The following is a 24,923-nucleotide window of genomic DNA, read 5'->3' as shown; positions in this document are numbered from 1 at the left end:
AGACCCACCCAGGCTAGATTCTAAATTCAAAATCAACAATAGCATTTAGGGTATTTCCATTGTAAATTGTCATTTATACAGGGATTGTGAGTTTATTACACTTAGAAATTGTTAGTATAGCTGTTCATTATCTTAAAGGGAATGTATCACCTAAATTATTGCTTATAGAGACTCTGTCAATACTTTTAGCCCTTCAAGCTAAGATTATGGGCTGAAAATAGGTGACAAGCTGATTCTGGGGATATAAATTTTATAATTACGTTCCTTGCAGTTTCCTTGGTGTCAGCGCTGGCAGCTGCCGCTGAATGCATTGAGCGGTGCTGCTAAAGTAGTCCGCCCATTCTAAACATAGAGTGGGAGGACTACTTAGTTCAGAGTGCAATGCTTCGAGCAGTGGTAACACCAGGGGAATGAAGGGGAAGGGAAGTGTAAAACACATCCTTGGACTCAGTAGGTCACCTACTTTAAGCCTATAAGCTTAGCATATAGGGCTAGAAGTAGGTGACAGATTCCCTTTAAAACCGGATAGTGACGCATGTTCTATTTTTGTAATATGTTTTTATTTTCTGATTGTATTTTTTTTTTAAACAATTGTCTGTACATGACTATTGTGGCTGCTATATTGTCTTTGGTGCAAAGATGTTTTACAACAGCTTTTAGGGATATTCTTTAGGCTGGGTTCTCACAGGGCGGATTCTCGGCGAGATTTCCGCCGGGAGAACTGCCGCTGCAAGACACACGGCGGCTTTGAAGCGGCCCGGCCGCTCGCTCTTCCACTGCGGCCGGTGCTTCCATAGAGGAGAGCGCGGCTGCAGCGGAAACAAAAATGAACATGCTGCGGCCGGCAAATCCGCGCCGCAGCAGCGGCTTCTGCCGGCTTAGCCGCAGTGGATCTGCCGTCCCATATGGATGAGATTTCTGAGAAATCTCGTCCACATGGCTGGCTAATCCCGGGATTAGTGGTCGCATGCGGATTTGCAGCGACAAAATTTTGCACGGAATTTCCGCGGCAAATCCGCCCCGTGTGAACCCAGTCTTACAGTAAATATATGTGAACCATTCGCACAGTGGAAAAAGGGGACCCACTAACTTCTGTGGGGGACTGTTTTAGGCATGCTCTGTAAGCTGTGCAGAGGTCACTGTACAGGGAGGATAGGAGGTAAGCTGTAATCATCACCTATTCCGAATAGTAAATCCTGTGTTATCTATATACAGTTGTTATATTTTTTTTATTGTAATCCTGCCCATAATAAGAATACCATGATTGCTGAAAAATATTCTCTACAGAACAGTGTCAACCTTGAGAGAGAGAGAGAGAGAGAGATCGATCATGACATTAAAAATAAAAAATTATCAAAAATTATTTACAACTATGTTTAACATAAAAACTTTAAGAGATTTCGTCCCCATGAGATAAAGAGGAAACTGAAATTGAAGAAATTTACAGGCTAGATAGTATACAATACAATAGAATGAACATACTTCCTACCACAGTTGGCACATAAATAGGATTTATCAATAGTGAGCAGAGACCAAACTGTAGTTTATACATCATAGTTGTTAACGGGAGATATTGTTAGGATGCTGGAACACAAGTGCTAGTGGCAGCAGTAATCTAACTCAAATGAAAAGTAGTGCAGACAAGCAGTAGTGCAGTTGTCATGTTTAGGTCCCAAATTCTGAGCAAATTCATTTCCTAATATATCTTTACAGCACTCAGAACTCTGTTTTCCTAATAGAAAGCAACAAATCATAGGGTTCAGTGATAAAATTCTGAAATTCAGTTCAGTATATAAAAATTGTATGCAGTTATCTCATATACTTATGATTATAGATACCTACAGGCAGCCAGAATTTACAATTTAACTTTATATCTATGTAAGTGATCTTGAGCTCTGTATCAAAAGGAACGAGTCTTCGAAAAGTCTCTAAGAAATGAATCATCACTGGATTTTGTACTTATTTAGATTTTAAAAATTGGTTTCAAGGGTAGTCAATTACCTAAACGGGATTCTGTTCGCTGGAACTTGCTGTCCACACTGCAGGCAATAGAGCTATAGAGCTGGAGCAGCTGAGCAGGCTGATATATAGTTTTATAGGGAAAGATTCGGTATAACTTGTATTTTAGTCATTTAAACCGTTGCTCATTCTGGGACACAGGTATCTGTGAATGACTGTATATACAGGGGTAGCTGTCAATCACTGATGGGACCACCCATTGGACTGTTCAGCTCAGAATAAGTAAAGGTTTACATGAATATAATATAGCTATACTAAATCTTTCCCCATTAAACTATAAAGCCATCTCCTCAGCTGCTCCTACTCTATTACAAGCCACCTGCAGTTTGGACAGCATGTTCCAGCCGACAGATTCCCTTTAAACATTTTGCATGTGAAGAGAAGAAAAAAGATTTTTCCCCATATGGAAAATAATTATATTGAATGTTAAAGGAACACAATAATGTATGACACTAAGTAGCACTGTTGCCTCTCTCTGTCAGGTACAGTTCAGCATAACATTAGGGGGAGCTGTTCATGGCTAAGTCGTTCGTATATTTTCTATTCTTATGCCCCCCCCCCCCAGAGTATAGTAATAAATGACACCCTAAAGACAATGTGCATATGGTAGATAATACAATCAATCTTATATAGTGCCAGCACTATTGTTCTTCTATTTCTGAGCTGAATTATAAAAAATAGGCATCTTAAAATTGTGACCTTGTCAAAACGCAAGTGGCATTTCATTTACCCTCCACCAAAAAAGAAATGAAAAAGGGGATTTGCATTCATGTAGGTCTTGTTTAATATACATTTTCTTCTGTTTGGGGAAATAATGGCTTCGATATAATCATGGATATAAAGTGTGATTTTTAGAAGCTGGTGTTTTTAAAGGTAATAAGTTACATTTTATAAAATCACATTTGTGACTTATTTTTCAAAGAACTTTCCCTTTTTAAAATTTTTTTTTGGCATAATCTGTAGAGATGAGCGAGCGTACTCGGAAAAGCACTACTCGCTCGAGTAATTTGCTTTATCCGAGTATCGCTGTGCTCGTCCCTGAAGATTCGGGTACCGGCACGGAGCGGGGAGCTGCAGGGGAGAGCGGGGAGGAATGGAGGGAAGATCTTTCTCTCCCTCTCTCCCGCCCGCTCTCCCCTGCTCCCCGCTTTGACTCACCTGTCAGCCGCAGCGGCACCCGAATCTTCAGGGACGAGCACAGCGATACTCGGATAAAGCAAATTACTCGAGCGAGCAGTGCTTTTCCGAGTACGCTCGCTCATCTCTAATAATCTGTATTCTTCATAATTCTTTATTTTTCACACTGACCACTGAGCCTAATAGGCAGACATTTCCCGTTCTGTAGAGAAAGATTTGTAGCAGTCATCTCACTAAAGGTGTTTTTATACAGGATGATAATTTTGCTTAAAAAATAAAAAAAGTGGCTATATTGTTTGAATTTGAACAATAATTGTTTAGTATAAAACACAGCCAACAATTGAACGATAATTCTTTCGCTTATCATTCATTTCATGTAAGAATGACAATCATCATTGGCTCGTTTGCTAATCATTAAGTCGTTTTCATTCATTGGTACAGGGAACTGAACGACTGAACAATCCTGTAAAAACAAATAAATAATTTATCTTTGTATTGAAAGTGACCACCCAAGTGAACGAGCAAACTGTGACATCAATTGCTTAGGTGATCGATTGTCACTATGTAGAGATGAGCGAACGTGCTCGTTTAGGACAATTACTCAATCGAACAGCACTTTTTTCGAGTAAATGCCTAAGATTCGGGGGCGGCGGGGGGTAGCAGGGAGGAGCTTTCCCCCCCCCCCCCACTCCCCACCGCAACCTCCCGCTCACCCCCGGCACCCCCCGAATCTTTTCGCCCAATTAGGCAGTTACTCGAAAAAAGCGATGCTCGATCGAGTAATTGTCTTAAACGAGCACGTTCGCTCATCTGTATCACTATGTAAAAGTACTCTAAGATCATAGGCAGGGTTTAGACTGACAGGTAAACACCTATATATAAATAACACAGGATCCACCATTCACAACAGGTATTAGCTGTGACTATCTACTTCCCCTCCCTGCAAAATTACCTCTGTACAGGTCAAACACAGCATGTCTAGAACAGTTTCCCATACAAGTCAGTGTGGCCCCTACTGTCCGTTGTGTGAGTGGCCCATGAAGCTGCAGTAAAGCGTATCTCTAAATTGTCTTAATGCTGTTAAAGGTAACTCAGGGAAGGTGGTGACCCCCATAGTCATGTATAGGCAACAGGATAAAATATTCTACAATCAGAAAGTTAAAACATTAGAAAAATTTAAAATGTTTCACTATATAGTTTTAATTCATAAAAATGTTTTTGGTGATATAATTCCTATTAAGAAAAATTTGCACTTCTGTGTTTTGGGAAAAATACAGCAGTTTGGGCAACAATGTGATCACAATTTTTTGGTCTTATACTTTAAACATTCAATTAAAAAATAAATTAAGGAAAAGCAAAACAAAAATCCGACAAGACGTTTTAAGCATTAAAGGGGTTGTTTAGGGTTGGATAAACATGCCTGCATTCTTCCAAATGAGTGGTGCCATTTATTGAAGAAGGAGCCATATTTTTCTAACACCTCACAATGCCTATAAAACCAACAGTTATACATCCGTAAGTATTTGTGAACTGGAACACGACATGAAATATGATGCAGTGTTCAGCTCCCCCAATGTCCGGAAGTCCTGTTATCGTATCCTCACAATACTGGCTGACTGGTACAGAGGACCTCTTACATAAAATAATCCTTCTTATTATTATAGTATTATACAACAATCATGACAGTAAGTCCTACGTGTCATAGTTCTCCATATCTGTCAACTGGAAAACAATACAAAAGACTTTGTCACACTTAAAAATATCACAGACTATCTAAATAGAGATCTACTAAGCAGAGCAGCATGTTCCCTAGAAGTAGAAACAAACAAAAAGCACTATTTATATGGTATCCATGTATGATGTAATGTTGTTATGTGGTAACTAGTGGCGTAATTTGAAGCTCCTTGGATCTCAATACAATGATCTGTAACTTAGCCCATGTCCCATTTACAATACTGGTGTCTTCTTACAAGGGTGAGCGACCTCTGGACAGTCTCACCTAAGCATGGGTACCACTGCTACATCTGCACTTATGATGCTTACATACTATATGCAGGTGGCATTCCTGATGTGTCTTCACTGAGTGGACAATTTTGTATGTTTAGTTATGAGACACAGAACAGCATATGATAAAACATATGTACTTACTGTAATTGCTTAGATAATGGCAGAAAATTAATAGTAAATATGTTCAAAGTGGCAAGTGCACCGTAATCAATAGGCACTTAGTCCATCTGCAGCTGATAAAGTTTAGGGTCACTTTATATTAGCATAATAATTTCTGAATTTTATGCAAGAAGTGTGTCAATTAAATGCCCATTAATATGGACCCAAATGATCCATGTAATGGTAGAAAAGGTGCACAGCACACAATAGCATTTCACAAAGTACAAACTTCCATACAGGATCAGTACTAATCTTCTTCCTATAGTATCTCCATATATTAGAAAAAAACTTGCAAGGTCTGCACAGTTTAAAAAGCTAAAAGCAAAACTAGACATGATGGAATACAGTGTATGAAGAGGCATGAGAAAGAGTACCAAGACTTTAAAGTGTTGTAGTACGAACAGTTACTGTAGAGGCTATCCACACTGGTTTCTGAAAGGTATTTTTAAGACTATAATACTGATGACCTATACTCAGGACAGGTCATCAATATGAGATCTGTGGGTGTCCACTGCCCAGCACGGCACAGATCTACGGTTTGCAGGAGCTGCTGTGTGCTAGAACCAGCACAGCTCTGTACAAGCTCTGCGCAATTCATCCACATAATACAATTTAAAGCAATATTATAAAAGTCTAAAATACCACTCCGATCTAATCCATACCTACAGGGTTACAAGAAGCAGAGATCTACAATGCTTCCTGTCAGCTTCAGACTGAAAACTTCTGTTGCTGTCCCTGTGTATATAAAACGGATATTGTTTTTAATTTCTATATCTAAGAATAAGTGTGACAAGACCTCAATTATAACTCTACTCAACACAGTTCACACAAAAGGAAACTGCTCTGAGTAAAAGCATTCAGAGCAACTTCCATTTTGGGAATACACTCTGTAAAGGATCAGGGTGTTTGGTCCTAAAAGACCAAACACTTTTTAGCCATTTTACGTATGTGATGGTTATATGGCTCTATTGTTTTTAATTGGGCTGCAAAATTATCTTTGCAGCATTTTTTTTCGGTGACATACAGGGCTATATTTTAATACTACTCCGCTTCCAGCAAGAGATTACTGTGATTGGTTCAGGAACGCCTCCTTAGCCAATCGATGAACCAATCAGCCATTCAATGATGTCATTCATTGAATGGCTGTGATTGTTTCATAGAGTGCCGTCTTGTTGCGCTCCAGAACCAATCACAGCGATCTTTTGCTGTAGGCGGGGTATTCAAGCCTCATTACTAGGAAGAGAATGCTCTCTTAGCGCTGAGGACTACACAAAAGACTGCCGGAGCGCCGCAGCCCAGCGAGAGGGATGCGAACGGTGCCTGCTAGGTGAGTATTGTTTTTTTTATGTGGTGTAGCTAGGGCTTCTTTTTGGGGGAGGGCTTATATGTCAAGCCCGCCACCCCACCCCAAAAAACAGGTAGGGCTTATTATCAGTGTAGGTCTTATTTTCAGGGAAACACTGTAGTGATCAAAAGAGAAGGCAGAAGCCTTAAAAGCCCTTGGGTCAACATCCGACCTGCCCCTACTAGATTGCAGATCCTAACATTGGATTAAAGCCCATGACCAAGCCCTGTATATTTACAGAGCTCGGCCCACATCAGGTTAAACCAGGGTTATTTGGATCCTCTGAAGGAAATTACTTTTAATGTCTAAGCTCCAGCTATACATGAATCCTCTGGTCTTTTGGCTGGTCAGTCCAATCCAATCCTGCTCCTGTAAAAAAGAACTCACTACAGTGGTTAAGGATTTCCCCCCAGCTGTAAAAAAAATCAAAAATCAACATTACTGACATAAATTAAAGTTACAGAATTCATGTTCTACTGTACTTTTAAGGTCATATGGAATCAGATCTCATAATTTCAGTCTTTATGAATTTTTACACACATCAGTTAAAGTGGTTGTCCTGTCAACGAGTTTAAGAAAAATAAAAACAAAACAAACAACTAGTTAAGTTTGTTAAATCTCTGACGGCTCCAGTGGTTTCTATTGGTCTCTACTTGTTATCCTGCAGCTGAGATGTACCACTGCAGCAAACCACTAGTCTCAGCGATGTTTCCAGCATTAATAGTGTGAGACTGCTGCAGAGGTCATGTGGATGTACAACAAGATTGTAGAGGACAACTAGAGCACCGCCATAGGAGCAGGTGAGTCATTTTTTAAAAACATTTTTCTCCCAGATGTTTCCTTTAATGCTATAATCTGAAATCATCAGTCTCATATTAGTAAAAATCCAGTGCCCAAAAAAGCACGGGAATAAACAGCATAATAGAGAGTTCTATGTGTGCGCTATATTCAGACACTGATTTGCTGGGTAGTTGTATGCATCCAGTACAATGCCAGACCTCAATTTGCTTGATCAATTGATAAACAACAATTCCAGCACTAATATCCCTGTACTATAAGCAATGGTAGAAATGAATATAGGATGGTAGTGAACGGCACTTAGTGATGTGACAGCTCAGCATCACTTGGATGATTGGGCAGTGTAGGGAAGTAAGGATCTAGAGAAAGTTAAATAATAACCATGATTGACTACGTTGTTTTTTAGGGGAGGTATAAGGGAGTGCCAAGGGGGATGATTTTTGAATGGTAATCAAGTTTGAAAGTGAAGGTTTTACCAATCACTTGAATGAAATGCCACATTAACATTTGGAATTCAAAGGAAAGAAAAAACGAATTGTGATGGTTATGTCAATTCTCACCTAAATGTACAAAAATTTGTTTCAGGGTCACGTAAAAAATGCAGCATTTTTTTTTGTTTTTAAGCAACCCAATAGGATTCTATGTCAGCAGATTATTACAAATATTAAAAAGCACCTGTTGCTAAAAAAACCCAATAAACTATAGCTCTAGGAAATATCTATGTAAATGGCTTCCAAGTAGTGCTCCTAAATGATCGGTATAAATGAGTACAAGAAAAGTGAAGATGACATCAAGCACATACGTTTAACATAATGCACTAGAAATAGCAAAATCAATGGATTATTTGACCCAGGGGAAACAAAAGTCTTGTGAGTATATTTAAACAAAATATTTCATTTTAATATTTGATTTGTAAAAAAGTCATCAATGCAAATAAGAAAAAAATTAAATAATATTACAAATCTGATCTACACTGTCTGGTAGTTCAATGCTATAAGCGTTTAAACATGTTTTTCTCGAGTGAAATACTAAACATACAGCACTTAATCTGAGCTGTAGAAAAAGTACAAAATTGCTAAAAAATACCTTACAAAAATAAACTGCGTCCTTGAATGTGGTGAAGCATCTTACAAATAAAAGTTCAGATTGTTCTCTTAACTGCTCCTAAAAGGTGACTGGCTTATGGTACATGTCTTTGATAGCAGCATTGTTTCCTATCCTTTCTAGTTTCCAGGATATAGCAGAAAATGCAATGGATAAAAATGAGTTCTCATAGAAATATCTACATTGAGTGTTCCTGTATTGAGGCACCTGTAAGAGCCATCATAAAAGACTTACCTACACATCACAAGTAGCATAAACATATCAAAACAGCCCCACATGACATTTCGATTTACTTGTCAACCATGAAAGTAACTCCCCTGTAACCTCCAACACATCTCTGCTGCTACTGCTATGTTACAAATAGGCTCTTGTCCCATTGTCTTGCCTTGCTTATTGGAAATTTGCTATTCTAGTAAATCAATTCTTCATAAATCTACATTTATTTACAAAGTTCATATGTGTTCAGATGCAAGAAATCATTCATCTAATCCATTTTAAAATATGGTAAAATAGGCAAAATAAAAGTTGCAACATAAAAAGTCAAGATCAGAAATGTAAATGTGACAATCATGTAGCTGAACGCAAATAAGTCCTCTTGCAGCAGTCTCTACACATACCACTCCCTCCTAGATATGACAGAACCATCCACATGGGAAACCAAGTCATCTTCGTTGTCAAAGTTCTGATTGTACCGTGAAACTACCGGCATGTTTTTGTCACTATAATTGTTGACTGGTTTATCAAAGTGCTCTTGATATCTGTTATAATTAACAATATGATTCCAATCTGAATTGTCATCATCATGGAGATATTCATTACAAATATGATCATTACTTTTAATGTCAACCTCTTTTTTCAGGTTGTCAGGAAACGGATCAAGATCTTCAGGCTGCAGAACATCAATTTGGGACTCTTTCTGCATATCCGAAGGAGGAATATAGCTCTTGGTAAAATAATCACCACGGAACGTCTGTTTTCTTCTGTGGTATATAACACCAATGAGCACAATTAAAAGAATCAAAAAAAGACAACCTCCGACTACGCTGCCAATTATGGTGCCAAAATTTCCGTCTTGTAATGTTGCCATAGTTGAAGCTGGAATATGAAATTTTCTGGAGGATGTTGTTAAGTCTGCATCAAAGCTTGAATATGTCTGTGGAACTGTAGGAGGTGCAGTGGTAACAGGAGGATCTAATGGAAGTAGACATGGACAAAGGGAAAAACAATGTCAATATCTGCTAAAAACTAAGGTCGATAATGACAATGAACATGGCTTTTGCAGTGAAATAAGTATTCAGCCACAAATATAGGTAGTCATATAGACTACTGTTGTCTATAGCAACTTATCAGATTTCATTTGGTATGCAACTGATTGGACACAATAGACAACAACAAAATTTATATTGTGCAGTACCTTGCAAATACAAAACCTTCAAATGTGTTTTAAGCACAGATAACCTATAGACATTTACACAGTAATCTCACTAAGCTAATTCTCACTAAGCTAATTAAGCAGTGCAGGGTGGAATCTGTGTGAATAAGGAACATGGAGGGGAAAAAAGAGAGCTGTGCTTTTCTGACACTTTGTGCCAGGAAGTTCGTTGATAAAAAAGCTAAGGTTTAGGGCATATTCACGTGTATTATAGACACATTTATGTGCCTGTGACACGTACAAGTCTTCTTGGTTGACCAACAGTCTAATAACCAGAACTCAAAGCGAGTTCATGTCATTAGACCCAGGGTCCGGCCGAGACAATCATCAATAATGCAAGTAAATAAATGCACCCGTAATGTGAGACTCGCCTAAACTGCATGAAAATCTGGATAGAATCACAGGATTACTGCAACCTCTTTTTATCTTGTGGAAAACAAGGTTGAGTGCAACCTTCTGACCGATGCAGATGATTCAACATGTTTTTACTTTTTTCTATGGTCATAAGGCTGTCCATAACCTTGTTTCACATAGGAAAGCATTGCGTGAGCAGTAATCTTACAGCGTTATGACACACAGCAGTAGATCTTCTTTCTCCAATTGTTGTTCCTGATTTAATGAGATTTAAATCACCCTTTCAAGACAAACACCTTCCAATGCCTGAACATTCACGGGAAAAACTCACAGTTTTCGGAATGCCATACTCTAATGGTGGGATTTTATAATATTTGGACAAATATTTTTTCTTCATTTTTGGGGCACAGATGGGGCTTTAATGTGGTACCAAGACAAAAGCAGTATTTCTTAAGGTTTATGTAGAAGAAAAAGGGAGAAATAGGAAAAAAAGAAAATACTATTTCTTTTTATTGATTTTGTAATTGAACATAATAACTAGTTTAACCAGGCAAAGTTACATCACAAAAAGATCTTAGCACACTCCCACATATAAACATGCTAAATATGTGTACTGTGTCCTTCATAAATCAGAACAAATGTCTTAATATTTTTATAGCACTCCTACTGACTTTAGGCGGTAACTGGGACCTGTAAATGGGCACAAAGCATAGAACATAGGAATTGGGCTAAGGAGACAAGTACTATTTACAGGTAAATAATTCATGTGGATCTGATATAACAGAGTCTTCAGTAATGACACATTGTTTGTCCATGGTTTCCATGTAAAACACATGCATGTGACAGAAAATAGTCCCTAACCCTTGGGTGCTTTTTAATTGTTTATTAATTTTGTATTTCTATTCTACTTTTACAATTTTATTGTAATTTTTTCTATTTCTGGAGATAGCTTGCATAACATGATTTTTGTCATCCCAGCAAGCCTCTGTATGCACATAACAATCTGCTGAGCATTAGATCACAACTAGAAATTATTTGCATGTTTAAAATGACAGCATGATCCTCTTCCCCATCAAAAACTGGGTTGAAAGCCTGTCACGGGTTTCCGTGGTAACATCAACATTTATCTGTTTATTTTTCTGTTGACATAGCCATACAAAGGCTAGCTTGCTGCTTCTGGGGCACATAATCCATTGTTTACTTTTTATTCATTTTGTTTTGGGATGGTGAAAACGTCTGCCACTGTTTTCTAAAACATCGTTCAACTAGCAGTACTGATTGATGAGCATTCACTTTTGCTCGTTTGGACGATTTTTTGAACAATAATTGTTCAGTCTAAAAGCACCTAAACCAGTGAAATTCCTGCACATGTTAGAATGCAAGAACAAACAATTGGTTTCTAAGGGCAATGAATGATAAGACTTTGCTGTGTACATACTGAAGTATTTGCCTATGTACACAAGTACAGAGAGAGCAATATCACAGCACTAGAAACCCCAGAATATCTTGAATTCTTCTTTTTCATCTTGCTTCTCTGCAGGTGCTGAACTGAAATATGTTGTACCTCTCTAGAGCCTGCAGATCATTTTCAGAATTTATTTCTAAAAGGAAACTTAATTCAATAATGAGAGGAGAGGAATGGTGTGAATCATACCAATCAAATTGTGTCTCTTCCTATGTGAAATAAAATAATCGTCTTATCTGAATAGATGCACATTTCAGAGTTGTCTCGTAACAGTTTTCATGCTATATTGGAAACAGCTGAGTGAAGTGCTATCTGTTTCTGGAAGCCCCATGGACAAAGAATAGAACCCCAGGGCACTGCCGTTTAGAAACAACAAGTGGGGTAGGATCTTAGGATTCCATTCTAGTGATTGGTGTGGGTCCCAGTGATGAGTTCAGCCCAGTGATCAGACATTTATTTGTTCTCCTGTGGATATAGTCGATTAATGTCTAATTGTCGGACTACGCTTTAAGAGTCCCCACTAGTTACCACAAACCCAACTTTCCCCTCTATTACAAAAATTTGATTTCTATGTCTAAGGATGGCTTCACACAGGAGACCGGATTCCGTATGTGGCTGGTGTTGACTACGGACACTTGTCATTGGTCATGCGCAGTACAGATTTAAAAAAAAAATAATTGTATTTCCCGCGCCTATATATACCTTTAATGTATGTGATTTCCTGGGGATCCTCCGTGCGGATGCCAAATGTAGATTCCGCAAAAGAAATCTGTGTGTGAAGCCGCCCTAATAAATACGGGAATGAAAGAAAAAAATCCTCCACTTTTGCTTCCTTCTAAACAAATTTTTATGAAAATGAGGAAAGATAATATATTTTAAAATGTGTTCGTGGGTATTTATCACTTGCATCTCTCTGCCCTGTAAAACACTCAATGTAAATTTACCTAATACACCTTTCTAACAGTGCTATTGACTGGTTCTGTGCATTAAAACCATTTAGAAAGTAGCTTTTGCGAAACATTTTGTATCCATCATCATTATCAAACATAAAAGTCAGGAGCAAATTAGTATAGTTAAAACAATTATGATGGGGGAGATTTGCTAAGTTAAAAAGCAGAATTCCAGCTCAATTTGTGCTAAAAACTGGCATACGTGTAGTGTACCATGTTTATTATGTGTTTTAGGCACTTTTTGTGCCTCATTTGACAAGTAGGCATGACTTAGCAAAAAAAAGGTGAGACTAAAAGTGTGACAACACATACCACAATTGTGCTGCAAAATATTGCCATGAAGAATCAATAGGTGAAGTAAAGTTTGACAGAATTAGTTAAAGATGGCACATATTCAATATGCAGCTCAATTCACTGTAATAAACTTGGTACATTTTCAGACTGCCAAGTCTCTGTTTACACTGTTTAAATATATTAGTATTATATTAGTAAATCTGCCCCATTGTATAAAAGATTATGAAAAGCAAGTAACATTAGTAACAGATGTGACTGTTGACCCAATTCATTAAAATGAGCAAACTGATTAAATTTTTTAATTTTTATTTTCACAGTATAAGAGCAGCAAGACTCAGAGCTATGGTCAATTAAATAAGACCTGTCATGTCCTCATGTCAGCGGGGCCGCTGCAGCTGTAGTCCCACTGATTGTAATATCATCTTTCTTTTGTTTATTTTCAGTCCCATTTTCCATCATCAGCTCTTCTTAGATTAGGCTCTTGGCCCTGTGAATCTGTCAAGTGGGTGGCCTGCATCACTCAATGGGTGATGTCAGACTTCATTGACAGTGAGCTGCCAATGAGGACTGCACACTTTACACACTTGATTCACAGTGCTGGGAGATGAATCTAAGAAGAGCCATATGAGAGAAGAGACAAAAGACAGACATTACTGGGTTCAACAGGGCCCTGCTACAAAGCTATACAGCCTGCCCCAGTGGCACGAGAGGTCCTTTTTCAAGTCACTTTTGTACTTTACATCATTGCCCTGGAGTCCTGGTTACCATGGAAGGAACAATATAAGAAAGCAACATAAAGCAATTATACGATAGCTATTCACATAAGGTACACTTGAATTATTTGCTTTTCTCTTTCACTGAACTGTTTTACACATACTTTCCAACCTTTAAAAAAATGGAAAGAGTGACATACACAACAAAGTCATTTTTCTGTAAAGCCGTGATTTTGGGAAAACTACAAACCCAGCATACCCCAAAGATTTGCATAATGTGCGAGGAGAAATTTTGGACCATTGCTTCCTGCAAACCTCTTGCAGTATATCAATATTTCTGATGTCTACAGGTCATGGTTAAGGTGAGCACTCCGATTCAGCAACTACAAAACACCAAGCTTCTTTAATAACCATTCTTTAGCTGATTTACTTAAAGGGGTTGTCTTGAGGAAGCAGTGAATTTTTTTTTTTGCCCAGTCCCCCTAATTAAGCATACATTACTAAGCCCCCCTGTAAATGACTTTTCTAGCTGGTTTGTACTTACAGTTCCAGCGTTTCAGCAACTTATAAAAATTTTCCCAAGATGGCCGCCGGCTCTTTTCCCATCGCTTGCTGTAGCCCGACGTGCGCGCTCCCGAGACGCTACCAGCTGTGTCTCCCTGACAACCAGACGCCCCGCAGCCGCCGACCGGACCCCTGGATTGAACACGGCCGACCAGTCACCCACCGCCAGGCAGCAGGTAACCGGCGCAGCCCCCCCCCCCGGCACAGCGGCAGCCCCCCCATCACAGCGGCAGCCCCCCCCGGCACAGCGACAGCCCCCCCATCACAGCGACAGTCCCCCCATCGCAGCGACAGCCCCCCCGGCACAGCGACAGCCCCCCCATCGCAGCGACAGCCCCCCCATCACAGCGGCAGCCTCCCCCCGGCCCAGCGGCAGCCCCCCCCCGGCACAGCGGCAGCCCCCCCATCACAGCGACAGTCCCCCCATCGCAGCGACAGCCCCCCCGGCGCAGCGACAGTCCCCCCATCGCAGTGGCAGCCCCCCCCAGCACAGCGACAACCCCCCCATCGCAGCGACAGCCCCCCCATCACAGCGGCAGCCCCCCCGGCACAGCGACAGCCCCATCGCAGCGACAGTCCCCCCATCGCAGCGACAGCCCCCCCCCCGCACAGCGACAGCCCCCCCATCGCAGCGGCAGCCCCCCCATCACAGCGGCAGCCCCCCCCCGGAGCAGCAGCAGCCCCCCCGGCCCATCACTTACCAGGACGGCAGGACGGCGGGACAGCTGGGCGGCTTCTTGGGACAGCTCGGCGGCTCTGCACCTTCCTCTAACAGAGGATGGTACAGAATGGCCGCTCCAGCGCGCTCCCGAGCAGTGACAGCTCGTCTGCGCATGCGCAGAAGAGCTGTAGTGGGGAGCACACTGAAGCGGCTCGTGCTGAAAGGAGAAGAACGGACTGGGCAAGCGCGTCTAAAAAAGCAAGCTGCCAGCGAATTTAGACGGAACCATGGAGACGAGGACGCTAGCAACGGAGCAGGTAAGTGAATAACTTCTGTATGGCTCATATTTAATGCACGATGTATATTACAAAGTGCATTAATATGGCCATACAGAAGTGTATAACCCCACTTGGTTTCGCGAGACAACCCCTTTAAGCACTTTTCTGTTATTGCCTTGTTGACTGCTGCCCTTACATGTTTTGATACACCTTAAAATTCATTGTTCTTTCAATGATTGCAAGGTGTTCAAGCCCTGAGACAGCAAAGCAGCTCAAAGCATGTTGGCTCCCTCCACCATGGGTCCCAGTTGAGATGAGGTTTTGGTATGCAATGCTCTTTTTTCACTTCAAAGAGCATTATGTATTTGTGCTATAATGTTTCATCTTTTTCTCATCCATCCATAGAACGTTTCCCAGAAGCACTGTGGAACATCCAGGTGGTCTTCGGCAAACATAAGATGAGTCACAATGGATTTTTTGGACATCATTGACTCCCTTTGTGCTATCCTTTATGAATGCTGTTGTTTTTCAGTGCAGACTGCCTTATTTGTTCTATTAAAAAGCAGAAAGCTAACAAAATGTAAGCAAACTGAAAGCTTTCCATATTTTTAAAAACCCATTAAAACCAATGGGCAACAAAAGGAAATGCTTATTTCCATTTCTTTTCTCCAAAAATGGAACAGAGAGATTACAGCCCTAACAGAAGTGTGAATGCAGCCTAAATGAATCATTGGAGTGCAGTATGGATTTTTTAAAATTTCTTTATGTACCATGTGGGAATATATGTAATGGTGCAGGGTACTGACTGCATGGCAAACGTAGACACTGAATGGTGGTATCAAAATTTGAGCACTGTATGACTATTTTCAATAATCTAAACTTGTCCCTTTCCTTTGACATCACATGGACTGAGAAAAAAGCTGGTATAGCGTAATACATGTAATGTACACATTTCTACTAATGATAACCTTTGCTCCATATTATTTGCCAAGAGATTTAAAACAGTAAGGCCGCCTGCAGACGGGCGGAAATTCCGCCCGTGGAAGCTACCATAGGATTGCGTTAACAAACGCAATCCTAGGCAGACGGCTGCGATTCGGCTGCGCGAAATCTCGCGCGTCAAACAAATCGCGGCATGCTCTATTTCTGTGCGGAGCTTGCAGAGCCCCGCACAGAAATCTCACTCCCCGGCTCCGGTCTGCGCATGCGTCGGCTGCCCGGCAGCCGGCACATCAAAGAGCCGGAGCTGTGGAAGAAGGTGAGTGCCATGCTGCTCTCTGCAGACACTCGGGTCTGCAGGCGGCCTTATACAAGTACAATAAGATTCTAAAATATCTATTTAGTTATTTTCGAATGCAAAACCAAATCTGAAACCTCAAGACATAAATTATGATTAAGGGTGTGTTCACACTGCGGATTTTGGTGCACATTCCATGGAAAACTCCATGCCCTAATATTTGAATAAGAATCCAGATTTTTTTCCCCCCTTCGGATTTGCAACCTGCATTGTGAAAAAAAGACATATCACTTCTTAATGCAGATCTGCAAACAGATTTTGCCCATTCATAAAGGCTAAATCCGTTGTAAAACATGGCTTATCCACAAATTTCTGTGACCTTTCACACAGGCTGGAATATGCTTTCCGGTGGAACATTCAGCCCTCAAATCCATACTACTAATGTGTGGATTTTAGTATGGAATTGAAAATAGCAGAATCCTGCCAGCAATTCCACTTCAAAATCTAGTTAGCAGGGCGAATTTTGGTGCAGAATATTCATCACATGTGATGAAGGTCTCTCAGGGACCATTCACACAGGAAGGAATAGGCCACACAACGCACTGCAGGCCGCATTAAATTGCGCACAAAAATCTGCAGGCTACCTGCAGATTTTTTGGTGCAATTAAAAATGGTTTAAAACCTACCTGAAATTCCACATCAAAATTCACAATCAGACCTGTGGATTTTGGTGTGGAATTCCGCATCTGTGGATTTGGCTGCAACCTACAGCACTATTCTGTCTAATTTGAATGGTATTTTAGAGGGGACAAACGCTTCGGATCGTGGCTTATGAACGTACCCTTAGACCTCACCTTTCATTAATAGAATGAAAAAGGCATAACAATTCACCTTAGTCTGAATATACTAAACTTATTAATCCACTAAGGTGCAAAAGTGAACTGATAGATGAAGGCTGAATGCAGACGGCTGGGTCAGATTCCGACTAAGAGATTCTCGCAGCAGGATGCCACCCTGTGCCCTGCGGAGATCTCCGGCTTACCTGTCCGACGTCTTCACTCTGGGCTGTGGATGTGCCGGCTGGCGCACAGCCGCACATACGCAGTGTTGAGTTGGCACGTTAGCGATGACGAGACCGTGTGAGCCTCTGCAAGGTTCGCACTGAAATAGGACATGCCGCGATTTCCAACCCGCAAGCCGAATATTGCAATTGAATTCCACTTGTGGGCATGGAATTGCATTTTTCAATGCATGTCCTATGGGGCTGTATTTGCTATGGGATCTGGAGTGTGCATTCTCTTAAGGCCCAAGTGTGCATTCGGCCTTAAGTGAATTTTAATTTTCACAAACATCCATCTAATGCCCCTGAATTTTGAACATGTTCATATTTACTAAACAATCATTGCATTTGAAAATAAAAGGCCAGTCTCACATCTGCATCAGGCAGCTAGGCGGGAAGTGGGGGGGACCATATTATAGTCAATTGGGTCCATCTGGCACTATTCTTTGGATGGAACCGTTTGGCCATGGAGATTTTCCATACCTGCCCCCTGAACAGAGCAGAAAAGCGGAATCCCCAACGCAGATGAGAAACCACCCTAAGGCCTCATGTCCACGGGCAAGAGAAGAATTAAAATCCTGCCCGCTGATCCGCATCCCATAGGGATGCATTGACCACCCGCGGGTAGATAAATACCCGCGGATGGTCAATAAAAGTGATTTTTAAAAAAATGGAGCATGAAAAAATCTGGACCATGCTCCATTTTCGTGCGGGTCTTTGGGAGACCAAAATCGGAATTTACTCACCTGCTCCGGATCTTCCCTTCGCCGCGGCTTCATCTTCTCTCCGTCGCGGCCGGATCTTTTTTCTTCAGGCCGGCGCATGCGCGGGGCACGTAACCGACGTGCCCTGCGCATCCGCCGAGCCGAAGAAAGAAGATCCGGCCGCGACGGAGAGAAGATGAAGCCGCGGCGAGGGGAAGATCCGGAGCGGGCGAGAGGTAAGTTTATTCTTATTTTTAGGCCTCATGTCCACTGGCAAAAGAAGGATTAAAATCCGCAGTGGATTTTAACTCTTCACCCGCACGCGGATCCGCACCCCATAGGAATGCATTGACCACCCGCGGGTAGATAAATACCCGCGGATGGTCAATAAAAGTGAATTAAAAAAATCATGGAGCATGAAAAAAAATGGACATGCTCCATTTAAGTGCGGGTCTCCCGCGGGGACGGCTCCCGCAGGCTTCTATTGAAGCCCATGGAAGCCGTCCGGGTCCGCGGGAGACCCGTGCCTGAATTACACTCACCTGCTCCAGGCGATGCAGATTTTCCTTTCTTCGCGGCCTGATCTTCCTTCTTCGCGGCCGGATCTTCTTTCTTCGGCCAGGCGGATGTGCGCGGCACGCAGCCAGCGTGCCGAGCACATCTGCTGGGCCAAAGAAAGAAGATCTGGCCGCAACGGACAGAAGATCAAGCCGCGAAGAAGGGAAGATCCGGAGCGTGCGGAGAAGGTGAGTAATTGTTATTTTAATGCCTCATGTCCGCAGGGCAGGAGGGACCCGCTACGGATTCTCCATGAAGAATTCGTAGCGGGCCTGATTTTCCCTGTGGACATGAGGCCTAAGAGTCTGAAAATCAATAGGTAAAATCATGTGCTGTATTTTATAGCATCAAGTGCAAATGGGAGATGCAACAAAGCCTCTACACCTATTAGAAGGCAACATTCCTACAAGTCTCGTAACAATGACTGGGAATATAAACCAAAGCCAGAGTCTTCTCCAGAAGGAAAAGGCAACCATCGACAGACAGCTGTTTTAGGGTTTTTGCTCCTCATTACTGTACAGTAGGTTGCTGGCTGGCTCGGTGAAAGGCCTATGACTGTAATATTCATATTACAGTATTCCATAGTTAATGCTATTAGACTGCACAGTAATTTAAGAACATGAGGGATTGCCTTACAAGACTATCATGAATAATATAGACGGTTAGGAGACAGTGGCATATTCACTAATATCCATGTGTCAGTGTGCAGCTAATTTAATCTAAAAATGAAGCACTCAACTAGATCTAACAAAGTATGAAAATATATTAAGTTATTTCCATCTAGGACCATTTCCTATTAGGAACATTCCAAATACCTCTGCTGCATTTCTTTTACAGCCATTACTGGAGATGATTGTTTCCACACACAGATATCAGTGCTGGTGTTAGATGTATGCACTGTAACAGCAGGTGTAATCTGTCCACTCCTCATACTTAAACAGGGCAAATTCCATGTCAGAATGCCACTGGTTTTGACAAGGTTTTTTGAGGGGGAAAATTCTGTGGTGAATTCCACCTTGTGAACATACCCTTAGGCCTCATTTCCACTTACAAATTGTAAGTTAAAATCCGCGTTTTTTCTGCATGCGGATCCGCGCCCCATAGGGATGCATTAGACACCCGCAGGTAGTTAAATACCTGCGGATGTCATTTTTCCCTGCAGACGTGGATCCGCGTGCAGGAAAAATCCGGACCATGCTCCATTTGGTGCGGCGCTCCCGCAGGTTTCTATTGACCTAAAATCAGAATATACTCACCTGCTGCGGGCCGTGCGTGTCATCCCTTCTTCCCGGCCGGATCTTCTTGCTTCGGCCCGGCGGATGTGCCCGGCTCATCCGCCGGGCTGAAGAAAAAAGATCCGGCCGGGAAGAAGGGAAGACACGCACGGCCCGCAGCAGGTGAGTATATTCTATTTTCAGCCCTCATGTCCGCGGGGCAGGAGGGACCTGATGCGGATTCTCCATTGTAATTTAAAATCTGCAGCGTTTTTCCCGCACGCAGATCTGCGCCCCATAGGGATGCATTAGACACCCGCAGGTAGTTAAATACCTGCGGATGTCATTTTTCCCTGCAGACGCGGATCCGCATGCAGGAAAAAATACAGACCATGCTTCATTTGGTGCGGGTCTCCCGCGCGAACGGCTCCCGCAGGCTTCTGTTGAAGCCTATGGAAGCCGTCCGGATCCGCGGGAGACCTAAAATCAGAATATACTCACCTGCTGCGGGCCGTGCGTGTCTTCCCTTCTTCCCGGCCGGATCTTCCTGCTTCGGCCTGGCGGATGTGCCTGGCGCATGTGCGCGGCACGTAGCTGGCGTGCCGAGCACATCCACCGGGCCGAAGAAAGAAGATCCGGCCGGGAAGAAGGGAAGACACGCACGGCCCGCAGCAGGTGAGTATATTCTATTTTCAGCCCTCATGTCCGCGGGGCGGGAGGGACCCGCTGCGGATTCTCCATGGAGAATCCGTAGCGGGCCTGATTTTCCCCGTGGACATGAGGCCTTAGACAGCTTTTATAAATCTGCAGCCATGTGTTGTGGGAGTTCACTGTCAGATATCCACTCAATATCCAGGTCAAGTATAAAGTTTAAAGCTTTTCCGATTTTTGACACGGTTTATAGATCACAGATTTCTTTCTCACCAATTCCCAATCATGCGATTTTTTTCATTCATTATGTAGCTATTCCCCTGTGAGCTAGTATTACCTAGGTTAGTTATTCCTTTCAATCTGAATCTCCTAGGCTATTTATCCTCAGATGGTCATATGATCTCAGTTCTGACCAGCTCAGATTTTCTTAAGTTTTTATGCTCCGTTTATAGTGGATTTCTCAGTCTGTGTGATGCTGTTATGTGGACCCTACCACAGGAACAGCCTATAGGAAGACACAGACACTTCTATTACAGTTACTGATGATCACACAGCTCATCCTCCTGACTTTACTTATGGTCTGTAGCTTATAATACGGTCTATAGAAGTACAGGTTTTTACGGCATCCACTACGAGGCCTTAAGTTAGGCTGATGCGTTTTTATGGCAGTCTATTCTAAGGTCGGCACAGGAATTTCGTGCAGGAAAAATCTGGGTCCTGGAAAATTAAAAAGGTTATGGATCTTGGAATACCGCAATTCAAATACAACTATTCTTTAAAGTGTTTTTAATGATGTTTCGCGCTTGACATGCCAACATCCATTCATATGATGAAGCAGAAAACATGACTCATTGGAGAAGGCAACCTTTTGCCAATCAGAAGTGGTCCAATGCGGTTACTGCTGTGAAAATTCAAGCCTTTTCTTCCGATGCATCTTTGTTTGCATCAATACAGTGACAATCCGTCTCCTTTGGAGTCCCATATGCAGTAGAGTTTGTTGAACTGCTGATTTAGACTCACGTCTGGTAGCGCACTCGTTCATTTTCATGGCGAGTTGCTTTACTGTAGTGTATCAGTCTGCCTTTGCACACCTTCATAGCCGATGTTCAGCTCTCACATCAGTGGCACGTAGTTCTCAGCAGTCTCCATATCGGTTATTCCCACTTGTGCCATTTATTCACTCACTATACACTTTCATCACAGCAGCATGCAAAGAGTTCACAAACTGCGCTGTTTGAGAAATACTGCCTGCCCTTGGTCAGAAAGCCAGTAATCATCCCTTTTTGCAACTCTGATCAATCACCCCTTTTACCCATGACAACAAAGTGATATGTGAACAGACAGCCTATTGTACACGTTATATACCCAACAAGCCCACAACTAGTCACTTCTTTCACAGGCTATGTGCTTCCAATGTCAAAAGTAGGAGGTGGTCATATTAATGCGTAGATCCAGGCAACAAGGATAGTCCTGATTTCCAATGATCAGTAGTTGCTAAGCTTTTAATTGAGTACACTAAGTGCTTTCTAAAGTGGAATTTTTTCAGTAATTATTTTGACACAGTACCTGAGCAGTCAGCTAAGCAAATACTATGTAAGTTTCCTTACACTCCTCTTCTTTTCTGTTTGAATAACCTAGCACTAATAACTTCATCTCTACATATCTACATCCCATTTTGGGACCGCAATAAATAGTTGCAGCCTGCATCAAACTAACCAACAACAGCCAGTGCAGTCATCTTCAGACTGCACTAACCGTTACAGACAGCTGCTGTGCTTCTTCATGAACTACAGCACTAGAAAAAAGTTACAAGACAATTGTTGTCCTATGCAAGAACCCAATATGTACCAAATGGAAGAGCTTGCACAGTCTTCAAATAGGTAATTCATTATATAACGGAGCTACAACACAACAGATCTTCTACCATATAATCTGACCTAAAATGCTCCTTTACAGTAATCACTTATTAAAAGTAAATTCACCACTTGACATTTAAAGTTCTGTTGTTAACAAAGTGACAGCAGTCTGTTGTTATGAAGCAAATTTCAGGAAAAGAAAAGTTTTCCTTTAATGCAACCAAATGAAAAATCAAGGGGGGAATTTATTGTTACTCTAAGGCCAAAGGCACAGAAGCGTATGGAAACTTGAGAGCGTTGCATCAGCAAAAACAAACGTTTTCTCAAATGTGTGCAGTTCCTTATGCTATATGTATACGGTTCTGCAGTGGTGTGTCCATTTTTTTTTTTCTCCAGTATTTCAATTATTTTTCGGGTCTGCAAAAAAAATGAAACAGCCCCAGTTCTTTTTTTCTGCATTTCCTATGAATGGGCTAGTGAAATAGACAGTACACAGACTACACACAAGGTGGCATTTAAGTACTGTGAACTTTTATTTGCATCTCCATTGACTTGAATAGGTGACTCTAGTCCACAAAACAGATCAGAGTAGTACATGCCACTTTTTTCATGCAATCTGTGTGGCTGTGTGAAAAGCTGATGTGTATTTTTGTATACTGACTACTATGAGTCAGTGTGCTGTCCAACTCTTTAGTGATAGACTCAGACAGCACAAGGACTGAAAATACACTTGTGTGCCTTTGGCCTGACAATAAAAATATCAAGCACTGAAGGGATCCTAAAATGTAAAAAGAAAAACTTGTAGTTGCCAGATTTAGCCCAAACATAACACTCATTGCACCTTCTTGTTTATACATTGCAGACTTGGAAAGGACGACTAGGGATTTGAATAACTGCTCAAAGAAGCATTTATCTTGGTTTGGCCGAATAAGGGTCTTAAAAATGGATGTGGTACCGCACTTTCTCTACCTTTTCCAAACGCTTTGAATAACAATTCCATCCCAATTCTCTAAGCTGCTTCAGGGGGGTTTTGTAGGTTTGTGTGGGGAGGATTAAACAGACAAATTAATTTTCGGACCTTGATGTGCCATAAGTCCTGCGGAGGGGTGGGTATGCCCGACCTTAAGTTGTACTATACAGCTGCGATTCTGACCAGACTACTTGACTGGCAGTTCTCCTGCCAATCTAAGCAGTGGGTTGACCTGGAGGCAGCCCTGATTTGGCCTCATATCCATACCCTGCTGTGGATATTCCCCCAAAACAGACATTGTTATGTTCATCATATGAATCTCACCTCCACATGCATAGACATGTGGGACAAGCTGACCTTCCTATCTGAGTAGGTGCACTGGCTCCCCTCTTTCACAATCCAGCATTCCCCTTTCCCGGGCTGCATATAAATACATTATTGTGCTGGCAGCAGCCAGAGGATACTCAGCTGCCAGTGCTTCTGCACCCTCATTCCATACCCTTCAAGCTATCTGCCACAGCCGTAAAATATCCTGGTTGTAATACCTCCAACTGTCCTCCTTTTTAAAGGCCAACTGTGGGACCGACCAGCTACAACCCCCCCACCCCCGATAGAAGACCTAATCCTATGGGAGGAACCTCCCACCTGGATCCTATCAAAAATTGATAACATTTTCCTGACACAAATTATACCAGGCTATCCTTCTTTCACCATTATTATATATCTTTTTTCCCCCTTAAGCCCCCCCCCCACACTTTTTCTTTCCCCTTTGTTGCTTCCTTTTGTTACTTTCCTCTTACCTATATTATTTTTATTTCACTCTGTTGTTGTTATGATATTGGGTTTTATCAGTTGTAAAGCACAATTCACTTCGTGAATATACATTTTGGCAAGTGAGTTCCAGTATAAGAGGTAATTCTATATCTCCTTACCAAAGGATATGTTTGGGAATTCAAATTCAACAGTTCTTCAGTTGTTGTTTACATGCTGTTATTGTTCCAGAAGGATCTTAGGGGGACACTGAAAAAAGCACTACGTACGGACCGTAAAAGCTACTTGGTACACTCCTTGACGTGAAATTCATGGTCTTGCCTTAATAATATACAATTATAATTTTGTTTTTCTATTGTACGTTACACTTATAATCTAATAAACAGATGAAACATACATTGGGGGCTTGAACACTGTTAGGGTGTGTTCACAGCATGCTTGGTCACTGAAAACAGCATCCAGATGAATCCTTGGATGGAACCATAGGGTTTCTGTTTGAGGTATCCCTTTCTTTTCGGCATTTGTGTTGGCCAGAATAGCGTGATCAACTACGCTATTCTAACTAGCACAAATAATAGACAGGAAGGTTAGCCTTATTGGTTTCAATTTGAACAATGGCAGC

General features: G+C 41.7%; 1 protein-coding gene across 1 annotated transcript in view; it reads right to left on the bottom strand.

Annotated features, from left to right (window-relative positions):
• Positions 1–8,391: 8,391 nt before the first annotated feature.
• NECTIN3 (nectin cell adhesion molecule 3) overlaps positions 8,392–24,923 on the bottom strand; it is an 87,337-nt gene continuing 70,805 nt past the window's right edge. Inside the window, exon 6 of the mRNA XM_066572388.1 lies at positions 8,392–9,760. Within this exon, the coding sequence (XP_066428485.1) occupies positions 9,177–9,760 (584 nt within the window). The 3' untranslated portion in view covers positions 8,392–9,176. The remainder of the gene's footprint in view (positions 9,761–24,923) is intronic.

This window comes from Eleutherodactylus coqui, chromosome 1, assembly GCF_035609145.1.
Source record: "Eleutherodactylus coqui strain aEleCoq1 chromosome 1, aEleCoq1.hap1, whole genome shotgun sequence".
Taxonomy (NCBI): Eukaryota; Metazoa; Chordata; class Amphibia; order Anura; family Eleutherodactylidae; genus Eleutherodactylus; species Eleutherodactylus coqui.
The sequence above is the reverse complement of the archived record's forward strand: the minus strand, read 5'-3'. Positions and strand labels throughout refer to the sequence as shown.